The sequence below is a fragment of the Coregonus clupeaformis genome, chromosome 2 (genome assembly GCF_020615455.1).
Source record: "Coregonus clupeaformis isolate EN_2021a chromosome 2, ASM2061545v1, whole genome shotgun sequence".
NCBI classification, from domain to species: Eukaryota; Metazoa; Chordata; class Actinopteri; order Salmoniformes; family Salmonidae; genus Coregonus; species Coregonus clupeaformis.
Window position 1 is genome coordinate 31,897,595 of NC_059193.1, and position 25,548 is coordinate 31,923,142.

General features: G+C 41.8%; 1 protein-coding gene across 1 annotated transcript in view; it reads right to left on the minus strand.

Moving 5' to 3' along the window:
- The window catches only part of LOC121534288 (gamma-aminobutyric acid receptor subunit alpha-2-like), a 61,028-nt gene extending 35,943 nt beyond the window's left edge, over positions 1 to 25,085 (minus strand). The window contains exons 1-6 of the mRNA XM_041840921.2: positions 24,781 to 25,085; positions 24,171 to 24,260; positions 20,934 to 21,049; positions 9,211 to 9,278; positions 3,563 to 3,783; positions 2,589 to 2,671 (exon numbers count right to left, since the gene is read on the minus strand). Of these exons, the coding sequence (XP_041696855.1) occupies positions 2,589 to 2,671; positions 3,563 to 3,783; positions 9,211 to 9,278; positions 20,934 to 21,049; positions 24,171 to 24,241 (559 nt within the window). The 5' untranslated portion in view covers positions 24,242 to 24,260; positions 24,781 to 25,085. The remainder of the gene's footprint in view (positions 1 to 2,588; positions 2,672 to 3,562; positions 3,784 to 9,210; positions 9,279 to 20,933; positions 21,050 to 24,170; positions 24,261 to 24,780) is intronic.
- Positions 25,086 to 25,548: the final 463 nt, after the last annotated feature.

Genomic DNA, 25,548 nt, shown 5'->3' on the forward strand with positions numbered 1-25,548 from the left:
TCTACAATGTAGAAAATAGTAAAAATAAAGAAAAACCCTGGAATGAGTAGGTGTGTCCAAACTTTTGACTGGTACTGTACATGCATACATACATACATACATACATACATGCCTTCAGAAAGTATTCATGCCCCTTGACTTACTCCACATTTTGTTGTGTTACAGCCTGGATTCAAAATTGATTAAATAGTTTAAAAAAATCCCACCCATCTACACACAATACCCCATAATGACAAAGTGAACATTTATTCAAAATGAAATCTCATTTACATAAGTATTCACAACCCTGAGTCACCACAAGTTCGAATCACCTTTGGCAGCGATTACAGCTGTGAGTCTTTCTGGGTAAGTCTCTAAGAGCTTTGCACACCTGGATTGTACAATATTTGCACATTATTATTTTTTTAATTCTTCAAGCTCTATCAAGTTGGTTGTTGATCATTGCTAGTCAGCCATTTTTAAGTCTTGCCATAGATTCAAGCCGATTTAAGTCAAAACTGTAACTAGGCCACTCAGGAACACTCAATGTTGTCTTGGTAAGCTACTCCATTGTATATTTGGCCATGTGTTTTAGGCTATTGCCCTGCTGAAAGGTGAATTTTTCTCCCAGTGTCTGTTGGAAAGCAGACTGAACCAGGTTTTCCTTTAGGATTGTGCCTGTGCTTAGCTCTATTTCATTTCTTTTTATCCTAAAAAATGAATTAGTCTTTGCCGATGACAAGCATATCCATAACATGATGCAGCAACCACCATCATTGAAAATATGAAGAGTGATACTCAGTGATGTGTTGTGTTGGATTTGTCCCAAACATAACCTTTGTATTCAGGACATAAAGTTCATTTCTTTGCCACGTTTTTTGCAGTTTTACTTTAGTGCCTTATTGCAAACAGGATTCATGTTTTGGAATATTTATATTATGTACAGGCTTCCTTCTTTTCACTCGGTCATTTAGGTTAGTATTGTGAAGTAACTACAATGTCGTTGATCCATCCTCAGTTTTCTCCTATTACAGCCATTACACTCTGTAACTGTTTTAATGCCACCATCGGCCTCATGGTGAAATCCCTGAGTGGTTTCCTTTCTCTCCGGCAACTGAGTTAGGAAGGACGCCTGTATCTTTGTAGTGACTGGGTGTATTGATACACCATCCAAAGTGTAATTCATAACTTCACCATGCTCAAAAAGTTATTCAATGTCTGCTTCTTTTTATTTTGTTTTTCACATCTACCAATAGGTCACCCTTTTTTGCGAAGCATTGAAATTGTTTGTAATTCACTGCTCGACTGAGGGACCGTACAGATAATTGATTGTGTGGAGTACAGAGATAGTCATTCAAACACTATTATTGAAGACAGAATGAGTCCAAGCAACTTATTATTTGACTTGTTAAGCTATTTTTTACTCCTGAACTTATTTAGGTTTTCCATAACAAAGGGGTTGAATACTTATTGACTCAAGACATTTCAGCTTTTAATTTTTAATTAATTTGTAAAAATTTCTAAAAACACAATTCCACTTTGACATTATTGGGGTATTGTGTGTAGGCCAGTGACACAAAATCTAAATATAATCCATTTTAAATTCAGGCTGTTACACAACAAAGTGTGGAAAAAGTCAATGGGTGTGAATACATTTAAGTCATTTAGCAGACGCTCTTATCCAGAGCGACATACAAATTGGTGCATTCAATTTAGGATAGCCAGTGGGACAACCACCCCCTTTATACTATTCCAGGTATTCCTTAAAGAGGTAGGGTTTCAAGTGTCTCCGGAAGGTGGTCAGTGACTCCGCTGTCCTGGTGTCGTGAGGGAGCTTGTTCCACCATTGGGGTGCCAGAGCAGTGAATAGCTTTGACTGGGCGGGAACTGTGCTTCAGTAGAGGTAGGGGGGCTAGCAGGCCAGCGGTGGATGAACGTAGTTTCTGAAGGCTCTGTTTTATCCATAGAAGGAGGCTTTTGGATTTCTAGTTTTAGTTTTACTAGTGTTTCTTAATTTTCTGTAGGACTCCCAATCAATTGGATCTTTAGTTCTACGGTACTTAGCCCAGGCTTTATCCCTTTCTCTGAACAGGTGACAGCCCTTAACTTTTACTGTTCTCCAAGGTGCATGTTTATCACATACCTTTGTGAATTCAGTGAGAAAGCAATCCCATGCATTTTGGGCTGATGGGATAAGTTGGAATCCAGTTGATTGATATTAAGTCATGAATGACATAATCAATATTATAAATAATTTATGAATAATCAATCAATATTTATATTTTTACATTGTCTTAAATTAATCAATTTAAGTGGTGCTTTAAGTATCTTAATTTCCCAAACACAGTAGACGATGGAATCAAATAATCACTGAAATAGTCTGGAAGAACCCCTGAATTTATAATCCTGATATAAAATCTATCAATTTATAAATCAATGTGTCCCGGCAACATATAACACACTACCTATTGAGCAATTCCATCTAGACAAACTAGACACATTTGATTCCTGCATGCATTTCAAATCACACTTTCTTTTCATGAGAGTCATGCCCTGGTGCCCTTAGTGACCCCATGTGTCTCTGCACTTGTCAATCATGCATTACTCACAGCTGCCAAACTTCAGGGGACATGAGTGGAAGTCCATGGGGAAATCTTCCAGATGCATAGGACACTCCGCGTGAACTGTCAACCTAGATACAACACACATGGGGCACTATGCGTCAATGTAACATCCAAAAACACACCCTTTTCACACGATTGTGCCGACCAAACTGTGCAGGCATATATCCTTTTCACTTAGTTAATTTCTGCACTGTTCCATCAACTATGGTGGATGCGAACCAGTATGCAATAGCTACGACTATTAAATACTGTAGCTATATGTCATGTTTAGTAGTGTCAGAATGAACAACCAATGGATTTGTACCAAACAAGCATGAGAGCCTCTTTTAATCTAAACTAAGGTGCAATCAGTAATAAACCAGAGTTGATGGAAACCAAAGCTATAGAGATAGAAAATGCTTATAGGGCACACAAACTATGAGCATCCCCCAGATTTATATGGGCTATTTCTGAAATATATTGCACTGTGTGCAGTGGAGATGCTCTCTATCTATATCAATTCCTGCCTAAAGGACCTGACAATGCTTTTTTCATAAGTGATTCCATTCAAATGGCCTCTGACTGGGCAATGCTTTCTTCTGCATTCTAAAGGGACTCACTTGTCAAAATGAATATCCCCTGTCATTGGCACTGAGTGAGTCAAATATCGCAATCAGTAACATAATTATTGATTTAGGGGGTTACTGCGGAAAAGGGAGGCGTACACCGAGACTGGTTAGATGAGGAGAAACAAGGGGATATGTGCTATATGCGATGTGTGTCATGAATTCAAATGAAATGTGTTTGGGTTGAGGTGACATTGGGGAGACTGGGTATGGTCGTCATAATTTTGACTGTATTTTTCTGTTCCACATTAATTGAAAGAACACAAGCTAAACCTGCTACAGTAATAATATTTCATTAAACTTCATTAATAATTTATAACACTAATTAAAATAGTTGGTTTGAGCTGTATTTGCCTCATGGTGTAAAGCAGGGTGCCATCGTCTTGAATCCTCAGTAGTTTATTGGGCATGGTCATGTTGTGAGCCACCGACTTCTTCCCGTTATGGAAGAATGTGTCCGGAGTCCATATTTTACTGGCCATCAAGTTGTTCAGCCGCAGTATGTTCATGGGCCCATCGAATTTCAACCTCTCGTCTTTCCAGCTTTGCCGGAAGAACACATCTATCGTGTATTCCTGTGGGCAGAAGTAACATTGTTATTGTCAACAATCGACAATCATCCGCAGGTGAAGATTACTGACAAATAAACAGACACAGACAATAAAACCTTTAACCATAAGTTTACTTAAAAATATATATAAAAATGTTTTATTACAAATTATTGCTGCACTGTGAATATGGAACCTGCGCCTTCACCTAAGAATGGTCCAAGATCTTCTGTTGTAGCACCTGCCTTTCTGCACCTTCCTTAGCTGTCTATCCTTACTATATAACAATTGCTCTGAAAGTTTGCCTAGCCGTTAAGATTGTTAGGCTAGTAACCTTAATATCGCTGGTTCGAATCCCCGAGCCGACTAGGTGAAAAATCTGCCGATGTGCCCTTGAGCTCAAATGTAAACAGAGAAATCACAAGCAGCACCTAGTGAGAGGCTGTGAAAACAGCCTGTGATAAAGCTTAGGATGGATGGCACCCTTTCTCTCTGTCTTATCCCCTCCAGACAATGCAGCCCTTATAACATCCATTACTGACTCACTGCACCTCCTGCATACACTTGGGCCTGCCATTAATCCACACCGAATGGGGGTTTTATGGTTTTTCTTTAGAGCGGAGCAGCCTATACAAGGTGAGGTCCCCGGTGTTAGTGTGCCATGTACCTATCCTGCCTATGCAACCCCACTGTTTGATTTAGAAGCCTAGTAGCAGTGGAGCCATGAGATGCAGTGCAGAGGCTGAGGTAAAACAATCTCTCTCTCTCTCTCTCTCTCTCTCTCTCTCTCTCTCTCTCTCTCTCTCTCTCTCTCTCTCTCTCTCTCTCTCTCTCTCTCTCTCTCTCTCTCCCTCTCCCTCTCCCTCTCCCTCCCTCCCTCCCTCCCTCCCTCCCTTCATTCTCCAAAGGATACCTGGCTTGTTACAGCCTCCAGGCTGTGCTTACTAGGTGTGTTCAAAATCATATGAGCTGGAATGAAAAACTGCCCTTAGGTGTGAGGTTCAGCACATCACAGCTTATGAGACCACATGGGCAATGAAAACAGCAATTCATAATTTTACCTTCAGCCACTAGCGATTTGATGGCAACAACAGATAACATGTATTGTGTGCTTTATCAAAGTAGATTTGCACCTCATGTAGTCCACTTGACCCAGCAATCTTTGGCATTTCCCTACTATGTGGCATTATCAATCATGTCTACAAGCTGCCATCAACCATGCACACATTAATAAATAATAATATTGATAGTCTCCCTAGGCATTTAGGGCATGGCTTTGCATCAAGATGATCGTACACATCTTAAGTTAACGCTCCTTACCACGACATGGGACACACTCGCCTAGTGAATACTTCATAGGAACTTATGCCTAATGTATATGTTGATTTTAGGGGTGATAGCATTTGAATTCTGCATTGCTCTTCAAATATCATAAATGTTTCATGGATAGCAGCTGATTCATCATTGTTGGAGCCAATTTAGGTGTATCTTTGTCACGCCCTGGCTCTGGGGACTCTGTTATGTTGAGCCAGGGTGTGTAGAGTCTATGTTATGTGTTTCTATGTTGGCCGGGGTGGTTCTCAATCAGAGGCAACGTGAATCAGCTGTTGCTTGTTGTCTCTGATTGGGAACCATACTTAGGTAGTCGTTTGGCATTTGTGTGGTGTTGTATCTTGTTTTTCCGTGTTGGTTTGTGTATGTACCCAAGGACTTCACGTATCGTTTTGTTGTTTTGTTCGTGTGGTGAATATAAATAAAGTATGTTCGCATTCCACGCTGCGCATTGGCCCGTTTCTTCAAATGACGATCGTGACAATCTTATATTACGGTAACATTCGGGCAATTACACACGCAGACAACATATACAGAACACACATACAGTGTCACGCCCTGGCTCTGGGGACTCTTATATGTTGAGCCAGGGTGTTAGTTTCTATGTTTAGTGTTCTATGTTCAGGTTCTAGATCATGTATTTCTATGTTGGCCGGGGTGGTTCCCAATCAGAGGCAGCTGTGGCTTGTTGTCTCTGATTGGGAACCATACTTAGGCAGCCTGTTTTGCACTTGTCATTTGTGGGATCTTGTTCCGGAGAGGTTTGTGTTTTGTTAACCTTAGGACTTCACGTATCGCTTTGTTGTTTGCTGTATTGTGTAGTACTCATTAAAAGATGTACGCATATCACGCTGTGCCTTGGTCCGGTTCTTACGACGAGCGTGACAGAAGATCCCACCAAATAAGGACCAAGCAGCGTGTCCAGGAGCAAACGCCGGAGGTAACGCTAGTGGATGTCCTCCTCGGTTGGGGGAAGATCACTGAGGAGGAGGCCGTCCGTTACCGGAGGGCGATGAATGGGGAGACCCAGGCAGGAGAGGAGAAGCGGCGCCAACCGGGCCGTCGTCGGACAGGCGAGAGGCAACCCCAAGAAATGTTTTGGGGGGGGACACGGCATGGACGACGGGGCTGCTGGAGGCAGCTACAGGGCGAGTTTGTGGACAAGGAGAGGAGGCCAACAGGTTACGGGGGCCATTGGTCAGGAGGGAGAAGGAGAGTGTGGAGGCACGGCGAGAGGAACTGAGTAGGCAGCAGAGGGAGTGGAGGTTTATGAGGAAACCCAGTCCCGCTCCTCGTACCAAGCAAGTGGTGTGTGTCACCAGTCCGGTCCGGCCCGTTCCTGCTTCCCGCACAAGGCCAGTGGTGTGTGTTCCCAGTACGGTCCGGCCCGTTACTGCTCCCCGCACTAAGTTAGTGGTGCGTGTTCCCAGTACGGCCCAACCCGTTCCTGCTCCCCGCACTAAGTTAGTGGTGCGTGTTCCCAGTACGGCCCAACCCGTTCCTGCTCCCCGCACTAAGTTAGTGGTGCGTGTTCCCAGTACGGCCCAACCCGTTCCTGCTCCCCGCACTAAGTTAGTGGTGCGTGTTCCCAGTACGGCCCAACCCGTTCCTGCTCCCCGCACTAAGTTAGTGGTGCGTGTTCCCAGTACGGCCCGACCCGTTCCTGCTCCCCGCACCAAGCCAATGGTGCGCGTCGCCAGCCCGGTCCGGCCTGTTCCTGCTCCCCACACCAAGTCAGTGGTGCGCGTCGCCAGCCCGGTCCGGCCCGTTCCTGCTCCCCACACCAAGCCAGTGGTGCGCGTCGCCAGCCCGGTCCGGCCTGTTCCTGCTCCCCGCACCAAGCCAGTGGTGCGCGTCGCCAGCCCGGTCTGTTCCTGCTCCCCGCACCAAGCCAGTGGTGCGCGTCGCCATCCCGGTCCGGCCTGTTCCTGCTCCCCGCACCAAGCCAGTGGTGCGCGTCGCCAGCCCGGTCCGGCCTGTTCCTGCTCCCCGCACCAAGCCAGTGGTGCGCATCGTCAGTCCGGCACGGTCCGTACCTGTTCCAGGCACCGGTCAGCTGCTCCACACCGGAGCCAAAGCAATCCGCTCCACCGATGTCCAGTCCAGCTCCAGCCAGCGGGACCAGACCAGGGGCGCTACGGGGGGGTAGCTAGAGAGTGGTGGTCACGCCCGGAGCCGGATCCGCCTCCGAGGCGGAATGCCCACCCGGCCCCTCCCCTGTTGGGTTTAGTTGGCGCGGTCGCTGTCCGCGCCTTTGGGGGGGGGTACTGTCACGCCCTGGCTCTGGGGACTCTTATATGTTGAGCCAGGGTGTTAGTTTCTATGTTTAGTGTTCTATGTTCAGGTTCTAGATCATGTATTTCTATGTTGGCCGGGGTGGTTCCCAATCAGAGGCAGCTGTGGCTTGTTGTCTCTGATTGGGAACCATACTTAGGCAGCCTGTTTTGCACTTGTCATTTGTGGGATCTTGTTCCGGAGAGGTTTGTGTTTTGTTAACCTTAGGACTTCACGTATCGTTTTGTTGTTTTGTTGTTTTGTTGTATTGTGTAGTACTCATTAAAAGATGTACGTATATCACGCTGCGCCTTGGTCCGGTTCTTACGACGAGCGTGACATACAGGCCAAAACGGCTCCTACAATAATGTTAATTTAAAGAATGGCTCATGCTGGATATTGCCATTTTAAAACGGGACTGTGAGTGTGGAATGAAAAATGTGTGTGTGTATTTTCTCGAAAACAAGCCCAAGATAATTGAAGAAGTGACTTGAATAACAAGTTGATTTTTAATAATTCATAATACAAAACTGTGGAAGTAATAGGCATGGCTCAGAGTGGAGAGAGAGAGGAGGAGAGCAGTTGTACTATAGAGAGCGAGAAAGCGAGAGAGATGTGTTAAAGGTGTTGCCGTGAGGAGAAAACGATATATAGGGATGAGCTCCAGGGAAGAAGAAAGAAGGGACAATTCTGCCTTTGAAAATAAACTAAGAAAACATCAAAAGAGGAGAATGAAAGGAGAACCTGAGCGAGAGAGAGATAGATTGCGGTACCAAACGGAGTCCAGACAGTGAAATAGCACTCAGGATGAAGAAGGGTAGAAGAATGTAGCAAAAGTAGCAACACAATGGGAATAAATCACATGGGCGCCTTATCGCTGCTTTTCTCTCTCCCTCATTCTTCCAGAGCCTGATTTAAACATGTCCCTTGAATAGTGAAATTGAATAGGGGACGCAAGCTGGAGCATTGGCTACAGAGATCTTAAGTCTGCTGTGGAGGGGAAAGATTTTGAGGTTTTGAAAGGTAACAAGGTGTGATGCCTGGCCAGAGAAGAGAAAGAGAGGAGCGGATGGATTGTCCGGGGGAAGAGAGAGAGGGAGAGAGAGGTCTCTTGGCTACGTTTGAAGCCAGGGCCCTGTGAAGACGATCAGGGGAGCCCTAATCTTAAGGTGTCAGTGTTAGGGGGGCTTTGGTGCTCCACTAGAGCCAGGCAAAGCTGCTTGGAACAAACACAAACTCCTGTTCATTTGGCCCCAACTGAAGAAAACGGGTGGAAACAGGAAGGGGCAAACGGAATCCGTCCAATGAGAAACACTTGTTTTCATTTTCAGTTGTAAAATGTTTTGCCATTTGGAATGGCAAAATCGGAATTTGGTTTTTCTACGTTCTTGTGTAGTAATTGTGTAATCGTGTAGTATTTCAACTAAGGGCTCTGTTGTGTGGTACCATATTATACTGTTGTAAGAATGGTTTGGGGTAAACACTTACGTTTTTTATTGTAAAACACTACAGAAACCATTTATAAGAACCAATTTGGTCCTTTCCCCTCATATATTGTTTATCATAATTGAGTTGTCATGGTAATACGTTGCAGTGATTTCTGCATAGTGGTACATTGATGTGGTCAGGTTAAACTAATTTCCCTAAATGCTTGCTTCACACTATAGGGTAGACCAAAACTGTACTGTGCTGGCCTGCATAATTTCCATTCACATTGCCCATTCCAGCACGGTTATAGCAACTATGGTGAATGTGTAACCAGGCCAGCCCAGTACAGCTTGGCTTGGTTCAGCCCAGTTTGGCTCAGTGTGGGAACAGGGTACTTGTAAGATTAGAATGTGGTCTCACCATGTCTGTATCTGAAACTGGGCCAAAGCTGGTGACGTAGACATCGGTATTCACCTCTGTTACACGATCTGAAAAACACAATACAAAGGAGGATTAAAATAGAACAAACGAAGGCGGATCATGAGACCATTTCTTCCTCACTGAACATGAATAAACAGATCTATTACTAGACACTTCAGTAAGAATTACTGAAGCTCATATTTTGAGTGGCACTTCCCTGTGCTGCAATAAAACAACACTTCAATCTTTACTCCTAACAACACAATCCTATCAAGCATACCTCTATTCAGAGCTAGAGAAAACAACAGCACACACATTTTGGTTTCTCTCCTGGGCACCTCTTTCATTAAGTTAATCTCTTACACGCTTGGGTAATTTCTTTAAAAAGCTTTCAGGCTTTACTACTATCATCTGCTGCACACACACAGCAACTCACACACAGCAACTCACACACAGCAACTCACACACAGCAACTCACACACAGCAACTCACACACAGTAACTCACACAGACAGTAACTCATGTGTATTCTAAAGAGCTTCTCATTAGCCTAAAATAAAGTGCTCTCATGCAAGGCGACTTGGCGAGACAGAGCAGGCCCAGTGCACTCACCGCGCTCTGTTCACTGTGTTTGCTGACAAACGACACCCAGACATGTAATGGATATGCTTAGTTATTTATGAACTAGTACATATCGAGAGGAACAGACTCGGTGGGTAATGTGTGCAATACATTTAGTAATACATACACTGGATTGCATTATAAAGTAGGTGTTTAAAGGTCCAATGCAGCCATTTTGATCTCAATATCAAATGATTTCTGGGTAACAGTTAAGTACCTTACTGTGATAGTTTTCAATGAAAATGGTCAAAAAGAAACAAAAATGTCTTAGCAAAGAGCAATTTCTCCAGGAATAATTTAGTTAGGACTGTCTGTGAGCGGGGAGGAGAAAATGTGAAATTAGCTATTATTGGCAGAGAGGTTTGGAACTCTCTTTCTTACTGGTCTATTAACAAATTTACCCCAAGGTGATGTCACCATGGAAGGCCAAAACTCCATTCCAACAAAACAGGCTGAAATTTCAGACTATCTTTTCTAGGGTTGACCCCATTTAGTCGACTGGTCGATTGTTTGGTCGATAGGCTGTTGGTCGACCAAGATTTCTTTAGTCGAGCAGTAGCAAAAAAATACATAAAAATCATGGTGTACAAGACACCTGTCTGATTGGCTCCTGTCTGAGTGGACTGATCCATTGTGGAGGCTGTGGGGATGGCACAGTCCATCACTCGAAGACATGTGCTACTGAAATTGTATATGGCTATATTATGTAAGAACAATGGTGCAACACAAATACAAATAATATTATTTTATAACAAATGCGCTTTCTCCCGCGTTGGATAGTGGTCGCAGTCCGCGGTTCTGAAACACATCAGTGCACTGTTGAATTGGTGCCTTTTCCTAGACCATGTTGCTATGTGCATAATAGTAAAGTGAACCAGCTTATTGGTGTTGAGAACAATGCGGCTGAGGCAGCTGCGGAGTTAGGAAACGAGAAAACAGCCCTTGCCTTAATTGTCTAAGAAAAGTGAGGAGAGAGGAAACCCCAACATAATTAGGTCTATTATCAATAGCCTAACTGTTAAATGTGCCTGGCTTTATAAATCATCCATGTACTGTATATCTACAGAAAGAAGAGAGATCCTGCTTCTGTTGCCTGTTTGAGTGTTTGTTTAATAGCCTACTGATTCCGTAAGCACCAAGCCTCATGCAACCACATCGGATAAACAAATTCACAAATTCGGCTGTTTACAATCTTTGCTATGCTGTAATAACGGCTTCACATTTTTTTTTTGTTAGACCAGCCTTGCTGGTATTATTTATAATTTATTTAGTGTTGTTTACACTGTTCCAAACGGACAGAAAAATAATATTGTAATCTAACAGTACCTGTTTGTTACACATAATATGCACACAGCTCTCGCTCCTATACCCTCCTTTTCCTTGATCTCATTCTTATTGTTATTATTACTATTATTATTATGATCGTCAATATGTAATGTAATGTCATTATCATTAGTAGGCTTGGTATAGCAGCCTTGTATAACCACCATCGAAGTGTAGGCCTAAGAGCGCATCCCGTTTAGTCTTAATACCGTAACTTACTATATTTCAATACTTATATAGGCTACTGTATCAATCAATCATTTATTCGTTCATGTCATCACACAGTATACAAGTTATTCATGATATTAAATGCAATCAAGCATTTTAGTTTTAATATAAAATAACAAAGCGACCATTGAATAATTCGCGTAAACAATAAATAGGCCTAAACCGTTCCATTTCGGAAATTGCATTCGCGAATGAATGCGACTGTTTTTAGTCTTTGCTGTAATAAAGGCTTTACAAAAAAACATTACAACAGACTCTCTGGTACGCTTATAATTTATTTATTGTTGTTTACATTGTTCCAAACGGTCAGAGAAATTATATTGTAATCTAACAGCACCTGTTTGGCACACATAATGTGCACATGGCACTTGCTCCTTACCTTCTTTGTCTTGATCTCCAGTATTTTCCCCAACTACATTTACATTTACGTCATTTAGCAGACGCTCTTATCCAGAGCGACTTAAAGTAGTGAGTGCATACATTTTCATATTTGTTCGTACTAGTCACATTTATTCCTTTACCTCCTGAGCAACCAGTAAACATTCCCCCGTTTTGAGTATATTTGTCACGTCATTTTGCTGTCACATGTGTTACAGTGTTCAGAGTTTGTTATAACCAATTGATTGATGTGATTATGATATGCTATAGGTCAGGCCCTATTGGTCACGTGCATGCAATGCATACATGTGTCACGTAAAGAGAGCAGAGGTTGAGGGAATAGGGAATGTTTTTTCTAAACAATTGAGGGATTTCGGTAACATAACTTTTCAGTCAGAAATGGCTGTAATTATGTTGCAGCTTCAGCAACACGGACAGCGCGATACACACTGTTGATGTTCTGTGGTGGTCTCTGAAGCAGGCAGGAGAGAGAGACAACGGGTGCTAGTCACACAGTCACTCGCTGTCTTTTTTTAAAACACAGAGCAGCAAGTCTGAGCCAGGCCTGGCACAATCAAATCAATTGTTGTCGGACTCCCTCTAGTCATTTGTGTGTCTTAATTATTTCATCAAACAGTTTGCTTAAAGCATCAGACAAGCTCAGTGCATATACTGTAGTTGATTTGATTAAAACACATAGGATTTGTCTATATATGGAAAAATACACGTTTAAAAATGTAGATCGAAAGAACAGACACCTTTTTTGTTGGGGACAGCCCTAGTCTTTTCAAACAGCTCTTACACTAAAAAGGCATTATCATCATGTTCACAATTTCACAGTATTATTCCAACCTCATAGTGTGGAAATATATACAGTATCTCACAAAAGTGAGTACACCCCTCACATTTGTGTAAATATTTGAGTATATCTTTTAATGTGACAACACTGAAGAAATGACACTTTGCTACAATGTAAAGTAGTGAGTGTACAGCTTGTATAACAGTGTAACTTTGCTGTCCCCTCAAAATAACTCAACACACAGCCATTAATGTCTAAACCGCTGGCAACAAAAGTGAGTACACCCCTAAGTGAAAATGTCCAAATTGGGCCCAATTAGCCATTTTCCCTCCCCGGTGTCATGTGACTCGTTAGTGTTACAAGGTCTCAGGTGTGAATGGGGAGCAGGTGTGTTAAATTTGGTGTCATCGCTCACTCCCTCATACTGGTCACTGGAAGTTCAACATGGCACCTCATGGCAAAGAACTCTCTGGGATCTGAAAAAAAAGAATTGTTGCTCTACATAAAGATGGCCTGGGCTATAAGAAGATTGCCAAGACCCTGAAACTGAGCTGCAGCACGGTGGCCAAGACAATACGGTTTAACAGGACAGGTTCCACTCAGAACAGGCCTCGCCATGGTCGACCAAAGAAGTTGAGTGCACGTGCTCAGCGTCATATCCAGAGGTTGTCTTTGGGAAATAGACGTATGAGTGCTGCCAGCATTGCTGCAGAGGTTGAAGGGGTGGGGGGTCAGCCTGTCAGTGCTCAGACCATACGCCACACACTGCATCAAATTGGTCTGCATGGCTGTCGTCCCAGAAGGAAGATGATGATAAAGATGATGCACAAGAAAGCCCGCAAACAGATTGCTGAAGACAAGCAGACTAAGGACATGGATTACTGGAACCATGTCCTGTGGTCTGATGAGACCAAGATAAATGTATTTGGTTCAGATGGTGTCAAGCGTGTGTGGCGGCAACCAGGTGAGGAGTACAAAGACAAGTGTGTCTTGCCTACAGTCAAGCATGGTGGTGGGAGTGTCATGGTCTGGGGCTGCATGAGTGCTGCTGGCACTGGGGAACTACAGTTCATTGAGGGAACCATGAATGCCAACATATACTGTGACATACTGAAGCAGAGCATGATCCCCTCCCTTCGGCGACTGGGCTGCAGGGCAGTATTCCAACATGATAACGACCCCAAACACACTTCCAAGACGACCACTGCCTTGCTAAAGAAGCTGAGGGTAAAGGTGATGGACTGGCCAAGCATGTCTCCAGACCTAAACCCTATTGAGCATCTGTGGGGCATCCTCAAACGGAAGGTGGAGGAGTGCAAGGTCTCTAACATCCACCAGCTCCGTGATGTCGTCATGGAGGAGTGGAAGAGGACTCCAGTGGCAACCCGTGAAGCTCTGGTGAACTCCATGCCCAAGAGGGTTAAGGCAGTGCTGGAAAATTATGCTGGCCACACAAAATATTGACACTTTGGGCCCAATTTGGATATTTTCACTTAGGGGTGTACTCACTTTTGTTGCCAGCGGTTTAGACATTAATGGCTGTGTGTTGAGTTATTTTGAGGGGACAGCAAATTTACGCTGTTTTACAAGCTGTACACTCACTACTTTACATTGTAGCAAAGTGCCATTTCTTCAGTGTTGTCACATGAAAAGATATACTCAAATATTTACAAAAATGTGAGGGGTGTACTCACTTTTGTGAGATACTGTATATAAAACACAGGAAAATCACATTTTTGACTGCACTGGGCCTTTAAGCGTGTAGACCACACATGATTATTTTCCCCTTTCTCATGGCGTGGATGGTTATCCACTGTATTTAAGACCACAGGCAGGACTGGGTATCTAAAATGGGGCTTCCATGTCTTGTGATGGTTAGGTTGGGGTGGAGATATGTCCATGTTATGTGTGGATGAAGACACCATGTAAATGTGATATTTCATTTTCTTATTTTATATAAATTTGCAAACATTTCTAAAAACCTGTTTTTGCTTTGTCATTATAGGGTATTGTGTGTAGATTGATGAGGGGGGAGGGGAAACAATTTAATCCATTTTAGAATAAGGCTGTAACGTAACAAAATGTGGAAAAAGTCAAGGGGTCTAAATACTTTCCAAATGCACTGTATGTACATGTTATGTGTGGATGAAGACACCTTGCTGTGCGCAGACTCACACTAGATGAGTAAATACACTAGAGATGTACAAATATGAAATATGACACCACTGACAGTGACCCTGATGTACCCCATTCTAATGCACTGTTTTATTGTGAGACCTTTACAATACAATAGTACCATGTTTTATCCTGTGGATAGAGATCCTATAATACACTGCTCTATGATTCTATGGTCATACCTACAGTCAATCATTCCATAGAACTAAATAATCACCAATAATAGCAGCAGACGTGTTGCTTGTTCATATTCAATGGAAAATTATACACAATCATGAACACATTTTTTTACTGAGTTACGTACAAATGATGCATACTTCATACAAAGGAGTGGCGGCCCTTGAGGACAAATTCCTTATTTATTATTTAGAAAATAATCCACAAAAAAAATTACTGAGTTACATACAAATGATTCATACTTAGTACAAAGAAGTGGCTCTTGGGGTTAAATCGCTTGTTTATTATTTAGAAAAGAAACCAGAGTGCATTTGAAGCCTGAGGATGTGAGGCCACTTTATTTATAGTATCAAGTAATGTAGGTTCACTTCTTCAGCTCAGACGGACCAAAGCGTGTGGTTTAGTGAAGCTTCCTTATAGCTTGTCATTTATATACAGTACGTTTAGATTTCCGACCGAGCTTTCTAACTAAACTATAGTAAACAACCAAACTGAATATTTGAGTGCACTATTTATAGTTCAATACAAAAACAGTATATATAAAGTGAGATATTGTTCCTTCAATTAATGTGGAACAGGGCTGTATGAGACATAGAGAGGTTAAGAAATACAGTACAGATAAAAGGGGAGACAATCACACCTGGTCTCCCCTTACTCTATATGAAGCACAACAACGTTTACAAGGAAGCATGTCTATCACCTGCCTGCAAGGCAAACGTACATATCCTCCAATCCCTATTATACTGTAGCTGCTCTAAATGACATGAATAGTCTCACAATACTGTATAGAAAAGGAGGAAAACGTATTAGTTAGGAGTGTCAGGAAATCAAGAGATTCCCTAGGTGCACATGTGAGGTGTTGGGGTTGTGTTAGTTTCTGACCCTCGTATGGACCAGTCAGCAGCTAGGCCTGGTTAAATAATCAGACTGGAAACCCAGAGGATTAAAGCTGCAGGTTTGCAGGTTATTCTGCTGCTGGGTTGTGTAGTTCTCAAATAAAGACAACAACAGAACACACATGCAGTTTCTGTTTTAGCGATTGGTAATGAAGTTGTTTTGGCTAGGGGGTACGGTACATTTAAAGAAAACCTGGACACAAAGTAAAGAGAACTCTTGGGGAAACTCTAAGGGGAAAATGCAATGCACTTTCTAAAAAATGAAAAGTGAAGACAGACACCGTTAATCTGCATCACAAAAATATTCTGTTATTCATCGGAAGTGAAATGCGTCTCTGGCATCCAACATTTGTCGAACAGATGGCAAAACAAATGCAGCATAGGCATCAAATAATACTTTCTTCATAAGCCACTCAATTTTGGGTTGCAGAAGTCTGTGGATGATTCAGTACCTCTAGGCATGGATAATAGTTTTTTCCATAGAGAAAGTATGTCAGTGCTTCTATACCATACTGCCATCCAGGCAACCCTTCCCAGCCTTTCCCCAAGCCAAAAACAAAGACTATCACCCATATGGCAGATGCTAGTTTTGGGCTGATGGCCCCCTGAATCTCAATTTAAATGTAAAATGGCACCAGATTCTGTGGGAGACCCAGGCTATGGGGCAACCTGGAAATGAGATACAGGATGGATGGATAGAGGATGGAGCGATGGAGGGAGAGGCATCTTCTCACGATGGAAGGAGATTATTTTATAGCCATACAATGAAGACTCTTAGACAAATCATTTGATGAATTGCAGTTGTAGTAGTAGTATGATCTCACAAAGACACTACACTTCAAGCAAGGACTATTCGGCACTATCATACCACTTCTTCTCAGTGCTTCTAAATATCACATTTGATCGTTAAGAAAAAATGATTTTCTTTCTCCAGGTCAGTTGCTTCTAATCCATCCCATCATCCCTCATCATTGATTCATAATGTGCTGTGCTGTTTATCATCCTCACACCATTATGTCAGTAATACCTTCTGTTGCTGGACCTAGACTAGCCAATTAAACTAAACTCCAGGAATTTACGATGGAGTTGAGCGGTGACTAGTGAGGGCGAACTGGAGACTCCGATGTCACATAAAATGAACATCAGTACCCACAGAATAGCCCACAATTACACATAAAAAAATTCGATGTAATTGCGGGCTATTGTCGGGTGCTGAAATCAGTAGTTTTTGATAAAAACATCATTTTATGAGACGTCGGTGCTCAGGTCCGCCCACACCAGTCACCACTCAACTCCATTGTAAATCGTGGAGTTGAGTTTAGTTGGCTAGACCTAGGCACACATTCTTCTTCAGCTCAATCAATACTTTCCTCTAGAGGGCAACATAATCATTAGACGAAGGTTTATGCTGACCAAGTGTTTATCCTTTATGAGCTTGTTAAAGGCTAGAACACACACGCACATACTCAGACACGTGCACGCGCACGCACACTCACCCACACGTACGCACGCACACACACACAATGTAAAGTGTCAAGGTGGTGAAAGATAACCCCATACAGAGTTCATTACCGGTACATGGAAATAACCGGTGGTGGTCAGCAATGAGACGTCTGATACTGTACATCAAACAATATCCATGATGATGCCTCAGGCCGGTGTTCCATCACATAATGCCTCCCCGTCAGAACGTGTTCCCCCTACTGATCTCAGATCGGCAGAGTGAGATTTTGGAGCTAAACTCTGAAAATACACCTCAATTGGTTTCAAAAACTGAAGGAGCAGCATGTTCAACCAGTTAGTTACTGTGGTTAGATAGCTTGCTAGCTATGAAACATTAACCCTTTGTGATTTCATGCACAAATTACACAAAACATGGATGTAGTAGTACCAGAGTCTTTGAAAAAAAAATACCATCACAAGTATTCAGGAGCATGGTAGCAGGTTCCTGGTATCTCAGTTGACATTAGCAGTGTCGAAATGTGGACATTACATGTAGTACCTCTAAAGGCGCAGGTAGCTTAGTGGTTAAGAGCGTTGTGCCAGTAACCGAAAGGTCGCTGGTTCTAATCCCCGCGCCGACTAGGTGATAAATCTGTCGATGTGCCCTTGAGCAAGGCACTTAACCCTAATTGCTCATGTAAGTCGCTCTGGATAAGAGCGTCTGGTAAATGTAAATGTAAAGAGATTGCCACAGATGCACTGCAATGTACTGGCACAGATATGTCAAAACTACATAGAGTGTATGTGGTAATTTAAATGTGGCACAACACGGTATTCCCTGCCTCACATAAACTTGGGGAGCCCCTATAGACAGCCAACTACGAGCTCTCTCAGTCACAACAACTTAGAGGGAAAGGAAAGTCATCAAAAAGGGATGAGGCGTCCGGTCGCCTCCCTGCCCTACTTTCAGTAATCAAATCCCCATCTCAACCCAACCCTCAACAGGAAAATCTACAGACAGAGAGTGGAACATTTTTAAGTGTGACACGCTGCTAAGGGACATAAGAGCCTTCAAACATCTGGTGAGTCTGAGTGTCCTAAATCCATTACTAAAACCACCTCAGTCAAACAAGTATGTCATAAATGTTTGTTGAAATTCATGTACATCTGAGTTGGTGTTTTGTGTCTTTATTCATTCATTTATGTTGAAGGTTGGGCATCAAGTCCCAGCCAACGTCATGTCTAGTTTAGTGGATCCATGTCTGTGAAATGTTAAGTTGTCTATGTCTAGTTTCTATTGTCTATTGCCTAAAGAAACTACAGTCACCATTCAGATATCATTGGTCAAATTGCAGTGAAAGCTAACAAGACAGGGAGAATAATGACGTTCACACATCCCCAGTCCAGGCCAGAGCAGATGACGTCTGATATTGATGATGGATGTGTGCTGGGTCAGGGTCCAATGTCAAAGTGCACAGGTCAAAGTTTACTGAGGAGGAGGACCGAAAGCAACCAAGGTTATTCCAACAGATACAACTATAAATCAAGGGTTAAGACATAATGGGCAAAAACGATGGGCAGGTGATTTGCCATGTTTGCGCAGGAGAACAGAATTGACAAAGAAATAATGAGAATGATATACTGTACAGACTGTATGCCCACCTCAGGCAGACAGAAATGTTTCTGTTAAGGACCCAAGGGCAGATTATATATCATAAATCAAAATACTCTCTTCAATTCTCATCAGATTTTAATTGTTATTACAGCTAATGGTCAAACAAAGTATATTTGATGATAGCACATTCTGTATAGGTTTACTGTACCACCCATTTATACAACTGGCTAGCTACACCAATGCACAACTACTTGTCATTCTGTACAATACCATTTCCTCACCATTTTAAAATGCCCCAGTGCTTCCCATTTAGTTTATTGGATAATATCATTGATCTACACCTAGTACTAAAATATAGTTTATGATCTGTTGTCACATTTATGGAATCTGGTTGATGGTTGCTGGGTGTGTAGATAAATATAGAATGTCTCAATGGGTTTGAGCATGGTGCTGACGCCAAGGATTGAGGGTTTGATTCTGAATTCAGGAGCATTGGATGCCTAACAATACAAGTTTGGAGGATAAGGAACATATCTTAAACCATCATTAAATCAATGCCCATTGTTAGATTAATTTGTATTTTAAGAATAATGACTAAAGGATTTCACCCCAAATACAGTATAAATGTTAGAATTATCATGTAGTGTCAACCCACTAACAGAGGGGGCGGTACTAAACATTCAAGGGTGAAGGGCGAAGGGCGAAGGCGGAAACTGTTTAGAAAAGCCACCTAAAGGTGGGAGGAGTCAAGTTCAGGAGGTATAAAACAGAGTGTATGTGTTTTTGGCGCAAGAGCTCTCCATGAATAAAAATACAGATAATTATTGTGGGTTGTGGACCTTGAATCATTGATGATTAAAACCAGAGCCTTACAACCTCTGGTAATGATTCAAGCTTAGGTTGAATTAGAGATAGAAATTCTCGTGACACCATTCATTTCTTATTGGATATATTCTCCTATTTCCAGGCATAAGGGTAATCACAGATTGATGGAGTGGACTGCACTGATCTCTCCTTTTTAAAGCGTGTCTTTGTGTCTACTGAAGAGTCCTAAATAGACCATAATGCCACACCACAGAACGTCACTTGTTTTCCAAGGTGGACAATGTGCTAGTGCAGCAAATAGCCCACTTGATAAGGTGCCAGCCAATATCTTGACACTGTGGATTGAAAACAGCTGTAACATAACAGGGCAGTTTCCTAATAAAGTGTTAAGGGAACCTTTTCTCTGTATGGGGGTGGTAGTGGTCTGTAGCTGAACGACGATGTACTAGTGCTATTGTATACTGCAACAATTACAGTATTCACAGCTGAGTTGACATGCTGTTGCCTCAGGGGGAAAGCTGTTGAAATGTTGTCTCCTGCTGACTAGACAACACTACCTTTACCAAACAGGCAGGAGGGTTGCGTCCCAAATGGCACCCTATTCAATTTATTGTGCACTACTTTTGAACAGGGCCTATCGGGCTCTGGTCAAAAGTAGTGCACTGTGTAGAGGATAGGATGCCATTTGGGATGCAGCCTTATACTGAGGATTTGGGATAACAAGCTCACTGATGACCGATATGTTCATGTGGTTTCATGTGCAGCACCATTAAATGTCATGAGAAAATATTGCCTGAACTGCGTTTCGCTGCTCCACACAAATTTAAGCTACACTCTACATAATTTATGGTCACACTACAAGACACAAGTAGAAGCATTGCTGGCAGTATTTGTTCTGAATGCTGCCAGAAATACTGTGAGGAATACTGCCACTAAGGTTCACTAAACCTGACAGGAAAATGAATCAAATGAAGCCAACAAAGTTAAAGTCATCACAATCTGTGATGTGAATTTATACCATGTGTTTCTAAAATGTTTGTCCACAAACTGGAAACGTATTCATAAAGTGTTTCAGAGGAGGAGTGCTGATCTAGGATCAGGTCACGCCTGTCCATATAATGTTGTTCATTATTATGTAAAAGACAGAAATGATCCTAGATCAGCACTCATACTCTGAGACCCTTTATGAATACAGGCCTAAGCTTGTTTTGTCATAGAAAATGAAGCCAAGAGAGATTCCTCACCCCCAAGGCCGGGTCGAAGGCGATTATCATAGCCATCTAGAAGTCTGTCAAGGATCCGTGTGAAGAGAGTGATGTTGTTCTTGAAGGCATCTGTTGTAGGATCAGCAATGACCGGCCTGGGAGACAGACAAGAGTGTCAGATTGACAAGGCCTTTCCACAGTTATTCCAGAGGGAATGAAAGAGAGAAGATCAATAAAAAAAGGTAATAGAACATGCACTGACACACACACACACACACACACACTCACACACAGACACACACACACACAAATCTCCCCCTTTCCCAAGCATTCTCCCAGATGATCCAGTTCAATGCTGAACATTTGTGTGCAATCTGATCTTGGAGCAAAAACACAATTGAATATACAAATGTGACCCGTTTCAGGAAGTCAGGCGTATGACGCACATCAGTACTTTACATGAGAGGCTTTTGTATGTAATACTTTTTTTTTTTTTATCGAAATGCGTTTTGGGGCAAAAATGCCTTCTGGAACATGTGATCTTTCACATACGTTAATAACAAACGTGTATGCCATCTGTAAATATGAATACAATTGTTAAATTACAAGCCTAGTTGGTTTAGCCATGTAAAAAGACAGGAACCTTACCACTAGCCATGATTGGCTGAGATAATGGATGGGCTGGACATGTCAAGAGATGAGTTCGGATTGGTCTGCCATGTAGTATGTTTCTGTTTATAACATGAGCTGCTCAGTGTGTGTAGATAATCCTTGCTACCGAGGCTTTTTTGAAAGATATAATGTTAGCTATGGAGAGCTGCAAAAGTGTTGCTACTGCTCTCAACATCATTACTGCCCTAGATTTTGCAGGCGCTATTGACAAAGATCAGTGGGAAAAAGTTGTGATGGACTACTTTCTGCACACGGTGTGAACCGGAGTGAATTGACACAATGGGCCAAACAAGCGTTCATCTATGTATACAGGTAAGAGTCTAGCTACATTTTCAGATATTATACGTTTCTAATTTTGTCAGAAAGTTGTTTTTATTGCAAGTTAAAGCGTACTGTTAGCTAGCGAGCGGACGTTAGCTTGCTGGCTCGCTAGCTAACGTTACGTGTATGATCTGTGTAGTAATATTATTAATATCTCAGAAATCTATTTGCATTTCTAGTTATAGCCTAATGTTAGCTAGCTAGCTAACATTGAACCTAGTTGGTTAGCTTTAGCTACCTACAGATTCATACTACAGCATTTCATGCATGGTGGCTAGCTATTGCAATCTGTTTGTACTGTAGCTATGGGTTGGGATTATGGTTAATTGATTAGCTAGCTAGCTACATGTCTAAACAAAATACTCCACTTCGCCAGATGATTACAAGACCCATCAAGTTAGCCAGGTGTGATTACAGCCATCTATTGCATTTCATGAACATGTGTACATATCTAGACAATAGTGATCCATCCACTTAGCTAGATGTGGCTGGGGGGTGGTTATAGCATTTATTTCACATGACCCATCAATTTAGACAAGTGTGTCTGGGTAAGCATCATCTAATAATTATACAATATTTATATTATATTAATATGCCATTTAGCAGACGCTTTTATCCAAAGCGACTTACAGTCACATGTGCGTAAATGTTTACGTATGGGTGGTCCCGGGGATCGAACCCACTACCCTGGTGTTACAAGCACCATTCTCTACCAATTAAGCTACAGAGGACCACTATCTGCACACATTCTATTTTTTGTATATTTTACTATGTAAATATGCACGTAACCATTTCACTGTACTGTTTACACCTTCTGTATCCTGTGCATGTGACAAATAAATGTTGATTTTATTCGATATAGTGTGTGTTTACCAGAGATGGTAATGTGAAAAACAACAAGACCTGCACCAAAGTCAGATTAGGATATAGGCCAAGGACTAGATAAAGAGTATTTTTACTACTACTTTTTGCTCCTACTTTCACCACTTTTAGTCTTAATCTTTGGTTGTTTATTACACTACCTTACTCACTCTGTTTAGCACATGGCCTCACATGTAAATCCTTAAAGAAATGGGTGGGGCTAAGGCTTAAGAGGGTGTGAACGATGTTGAATAGGTGTAAAGAAAGAAGAGCTCTCCAGTAGATGTACCAAAACATTCAAGGGACATTTTCTCAAAAGTGGGGTTATAAGTGTATTAACTTTCAAAGCAAAATTACTTTCCCATTGTTCCTCAACTGCAGTGTATGATATACAATTTTGTAGTTCTGAGTCTCTACTTTAATCCAATGTAAAAACCACCATTTAAAATGTTGCTACATAAGACCGAATTGAGATGGTGGGTCACAAATGTCATCAGAGCTGTATGTATATTCATGAATCCAATAATCGGAAGATGCGTAATTAAATTAAATGCACGTGTTTGATGTGGATAATTTATTGGTTAATCAATTGACTGACATATTGGTTTCTTGATTGATTGTATGCTAATATCAGTCTACAATCTATATTCATGAACACTGTTGACACAGTGAGTCAAGTGCAAAATGCCATAAATGTTGCAACCATGAGACTTCCTAGTCAATTTGAGAATTACACTAAGTTACTACGATATGCTGTGTCACAAAATGAAAAGAGCATGCCCCGATATGTGTAGATTACAAGCATGCTTATTTGTAGAGACACTGTATAGGTTGTAGGCTCCTGATACTGTACAATGGCCATACAGTACAATGTCTCACTTTACAAAGTGTCCCAATATGTATTTCCATGGTAGTTAAATAGGTACAATTGAGATAACTGAGTGATCTCATGGAATGTCATTCCTTGAGCATTGAAATTAAGTGCTATTTGCATATTAGTGACCCATGCTCTGATGATAAACATATCTTACAGAGTGTGGCTTTAGTGATGAGCACTTCTCCATGGCATCATGATGTGAGCACAGTTTTTTCTGATTGAGAACAGTGGCTGTACTTAATCGCCACCCATAGGAACCTAATCCGATAATTACCGCACTTCATTGATTTCAAAAAGCCCCCCACGTCGACAAAGCCTGATGTTCACCATACTAAATACATAGGCTATACCTATAAGGTAGGCTACTAAAGCACGTAATATGCCAACATTGTATTATTGTAGTCTACAAAACTAAAGGAATACGATTAGGAGAACATGTGATTTCCAAACCCTAGATGTAGTGGTACTCTATACGTTCAGTTTTACTTTGTAATGTGACAAAACATAATTGATTCATTTTTGTATTATTCAAGGTAACGACTTACCTCGTTTGCCAGAGGACCGTCAAGGAGAGGCAGATGAACAGACATTGAAAAATGTAGTCTCTATTCCTCATAGCTGCATGTAGCCTACACCTACACAGCAGGGAAGACAAGAATGAATGGAACCATAATGGATCAAGCTGGCGATTTTACTTTGCTTTTTCTAGGTCTATTTGTACGGGAATATATTCAAATAGCCTACACAGAATAAACTCAGATAATAAATACCCAGATAGGCCTACAGTATTACTGGAAATACATCATTTGTATCCGCAGAGGAAAAACGTACATTCATTTAATATTTACAGAATGTTTTCTAGGGAGACTGCAATTAGTATTAATTAATTTCCACTGCCTAACGGAACATGTAGCGTCTAGTGATGAACGAGCTCAAAAGCGCAGTGAACGAGTTCAACCACAGTTCCGAAATCCCTTGCTTCTGTGCAGAAATGTGTGACTTCTGTGCAGAAATGTGTGAGGGATATCCCCACTGAGATAAACTCTACATGATATCTAGGCTAGGCTACTACTGGCTACTATCGGCGGAAACAGACAGGAACTGTATCAAATCATTCTCATCACTAAACGACTTTTCATCAGCGAGGAGACTCACCTGGAATGCAGGGAGTTGCCTAATTGAAGCAATTATCAGCACAGAAATTGAGCCAGATGTGAAAGTTGAACCCAATGGAACCACTACCGTGTGCTGTCAAGATGGAATAAGCGCGCGCGCATATATAACAAGAGCGAGCCTTATACATTCAAAGCACCAATAATTACAGTTGTGGCCAGTCATGCACTTAATGTCTTTCTATTTTATTAGCTGATGAATTCGTAGTCCTTGAAATCACTGACGTTCAGCGTCTAACATTTTCCCATTCTGTTTCCAATTCAGTTCGCGACTCTCTCTCTCTCTCTCTCTCTCTCTCTCTCTCTCTCACTCACACACACACACACGTTAAACTACAGAGAAAAATACAGAAATAACGGGTCCTAAAGATAGTTGTTTTGTATCCACTCAAAGGTTTTAAACAGATGTAACAATTTTGCAATGAACAAATGTAATTAGTAGGCGAAGGTTGAGCAATATTTGCTTATACATTTAAAATGAACATTTCCGTAATCTTCATCTAATGGCATAATACTGTGTTATCTGTAATAAAACAGTGTTATTGTATACACTGCATGGCATTTTATTAATTCTTTAGAGCTCTAAGAAAAAATACAGCAAAGTTGTAACCGCTGTAACTGCTCCAAGAGCAAAAGGCATAGGAGGAGGAATATGACACTCTCTAGTGAAAGCAAGGAGTTGCAATTTTGATCTTACGCTAATTGCATTTTCCACATAGCAGATCTATATTTAAAAGTAGAGATGAATGTT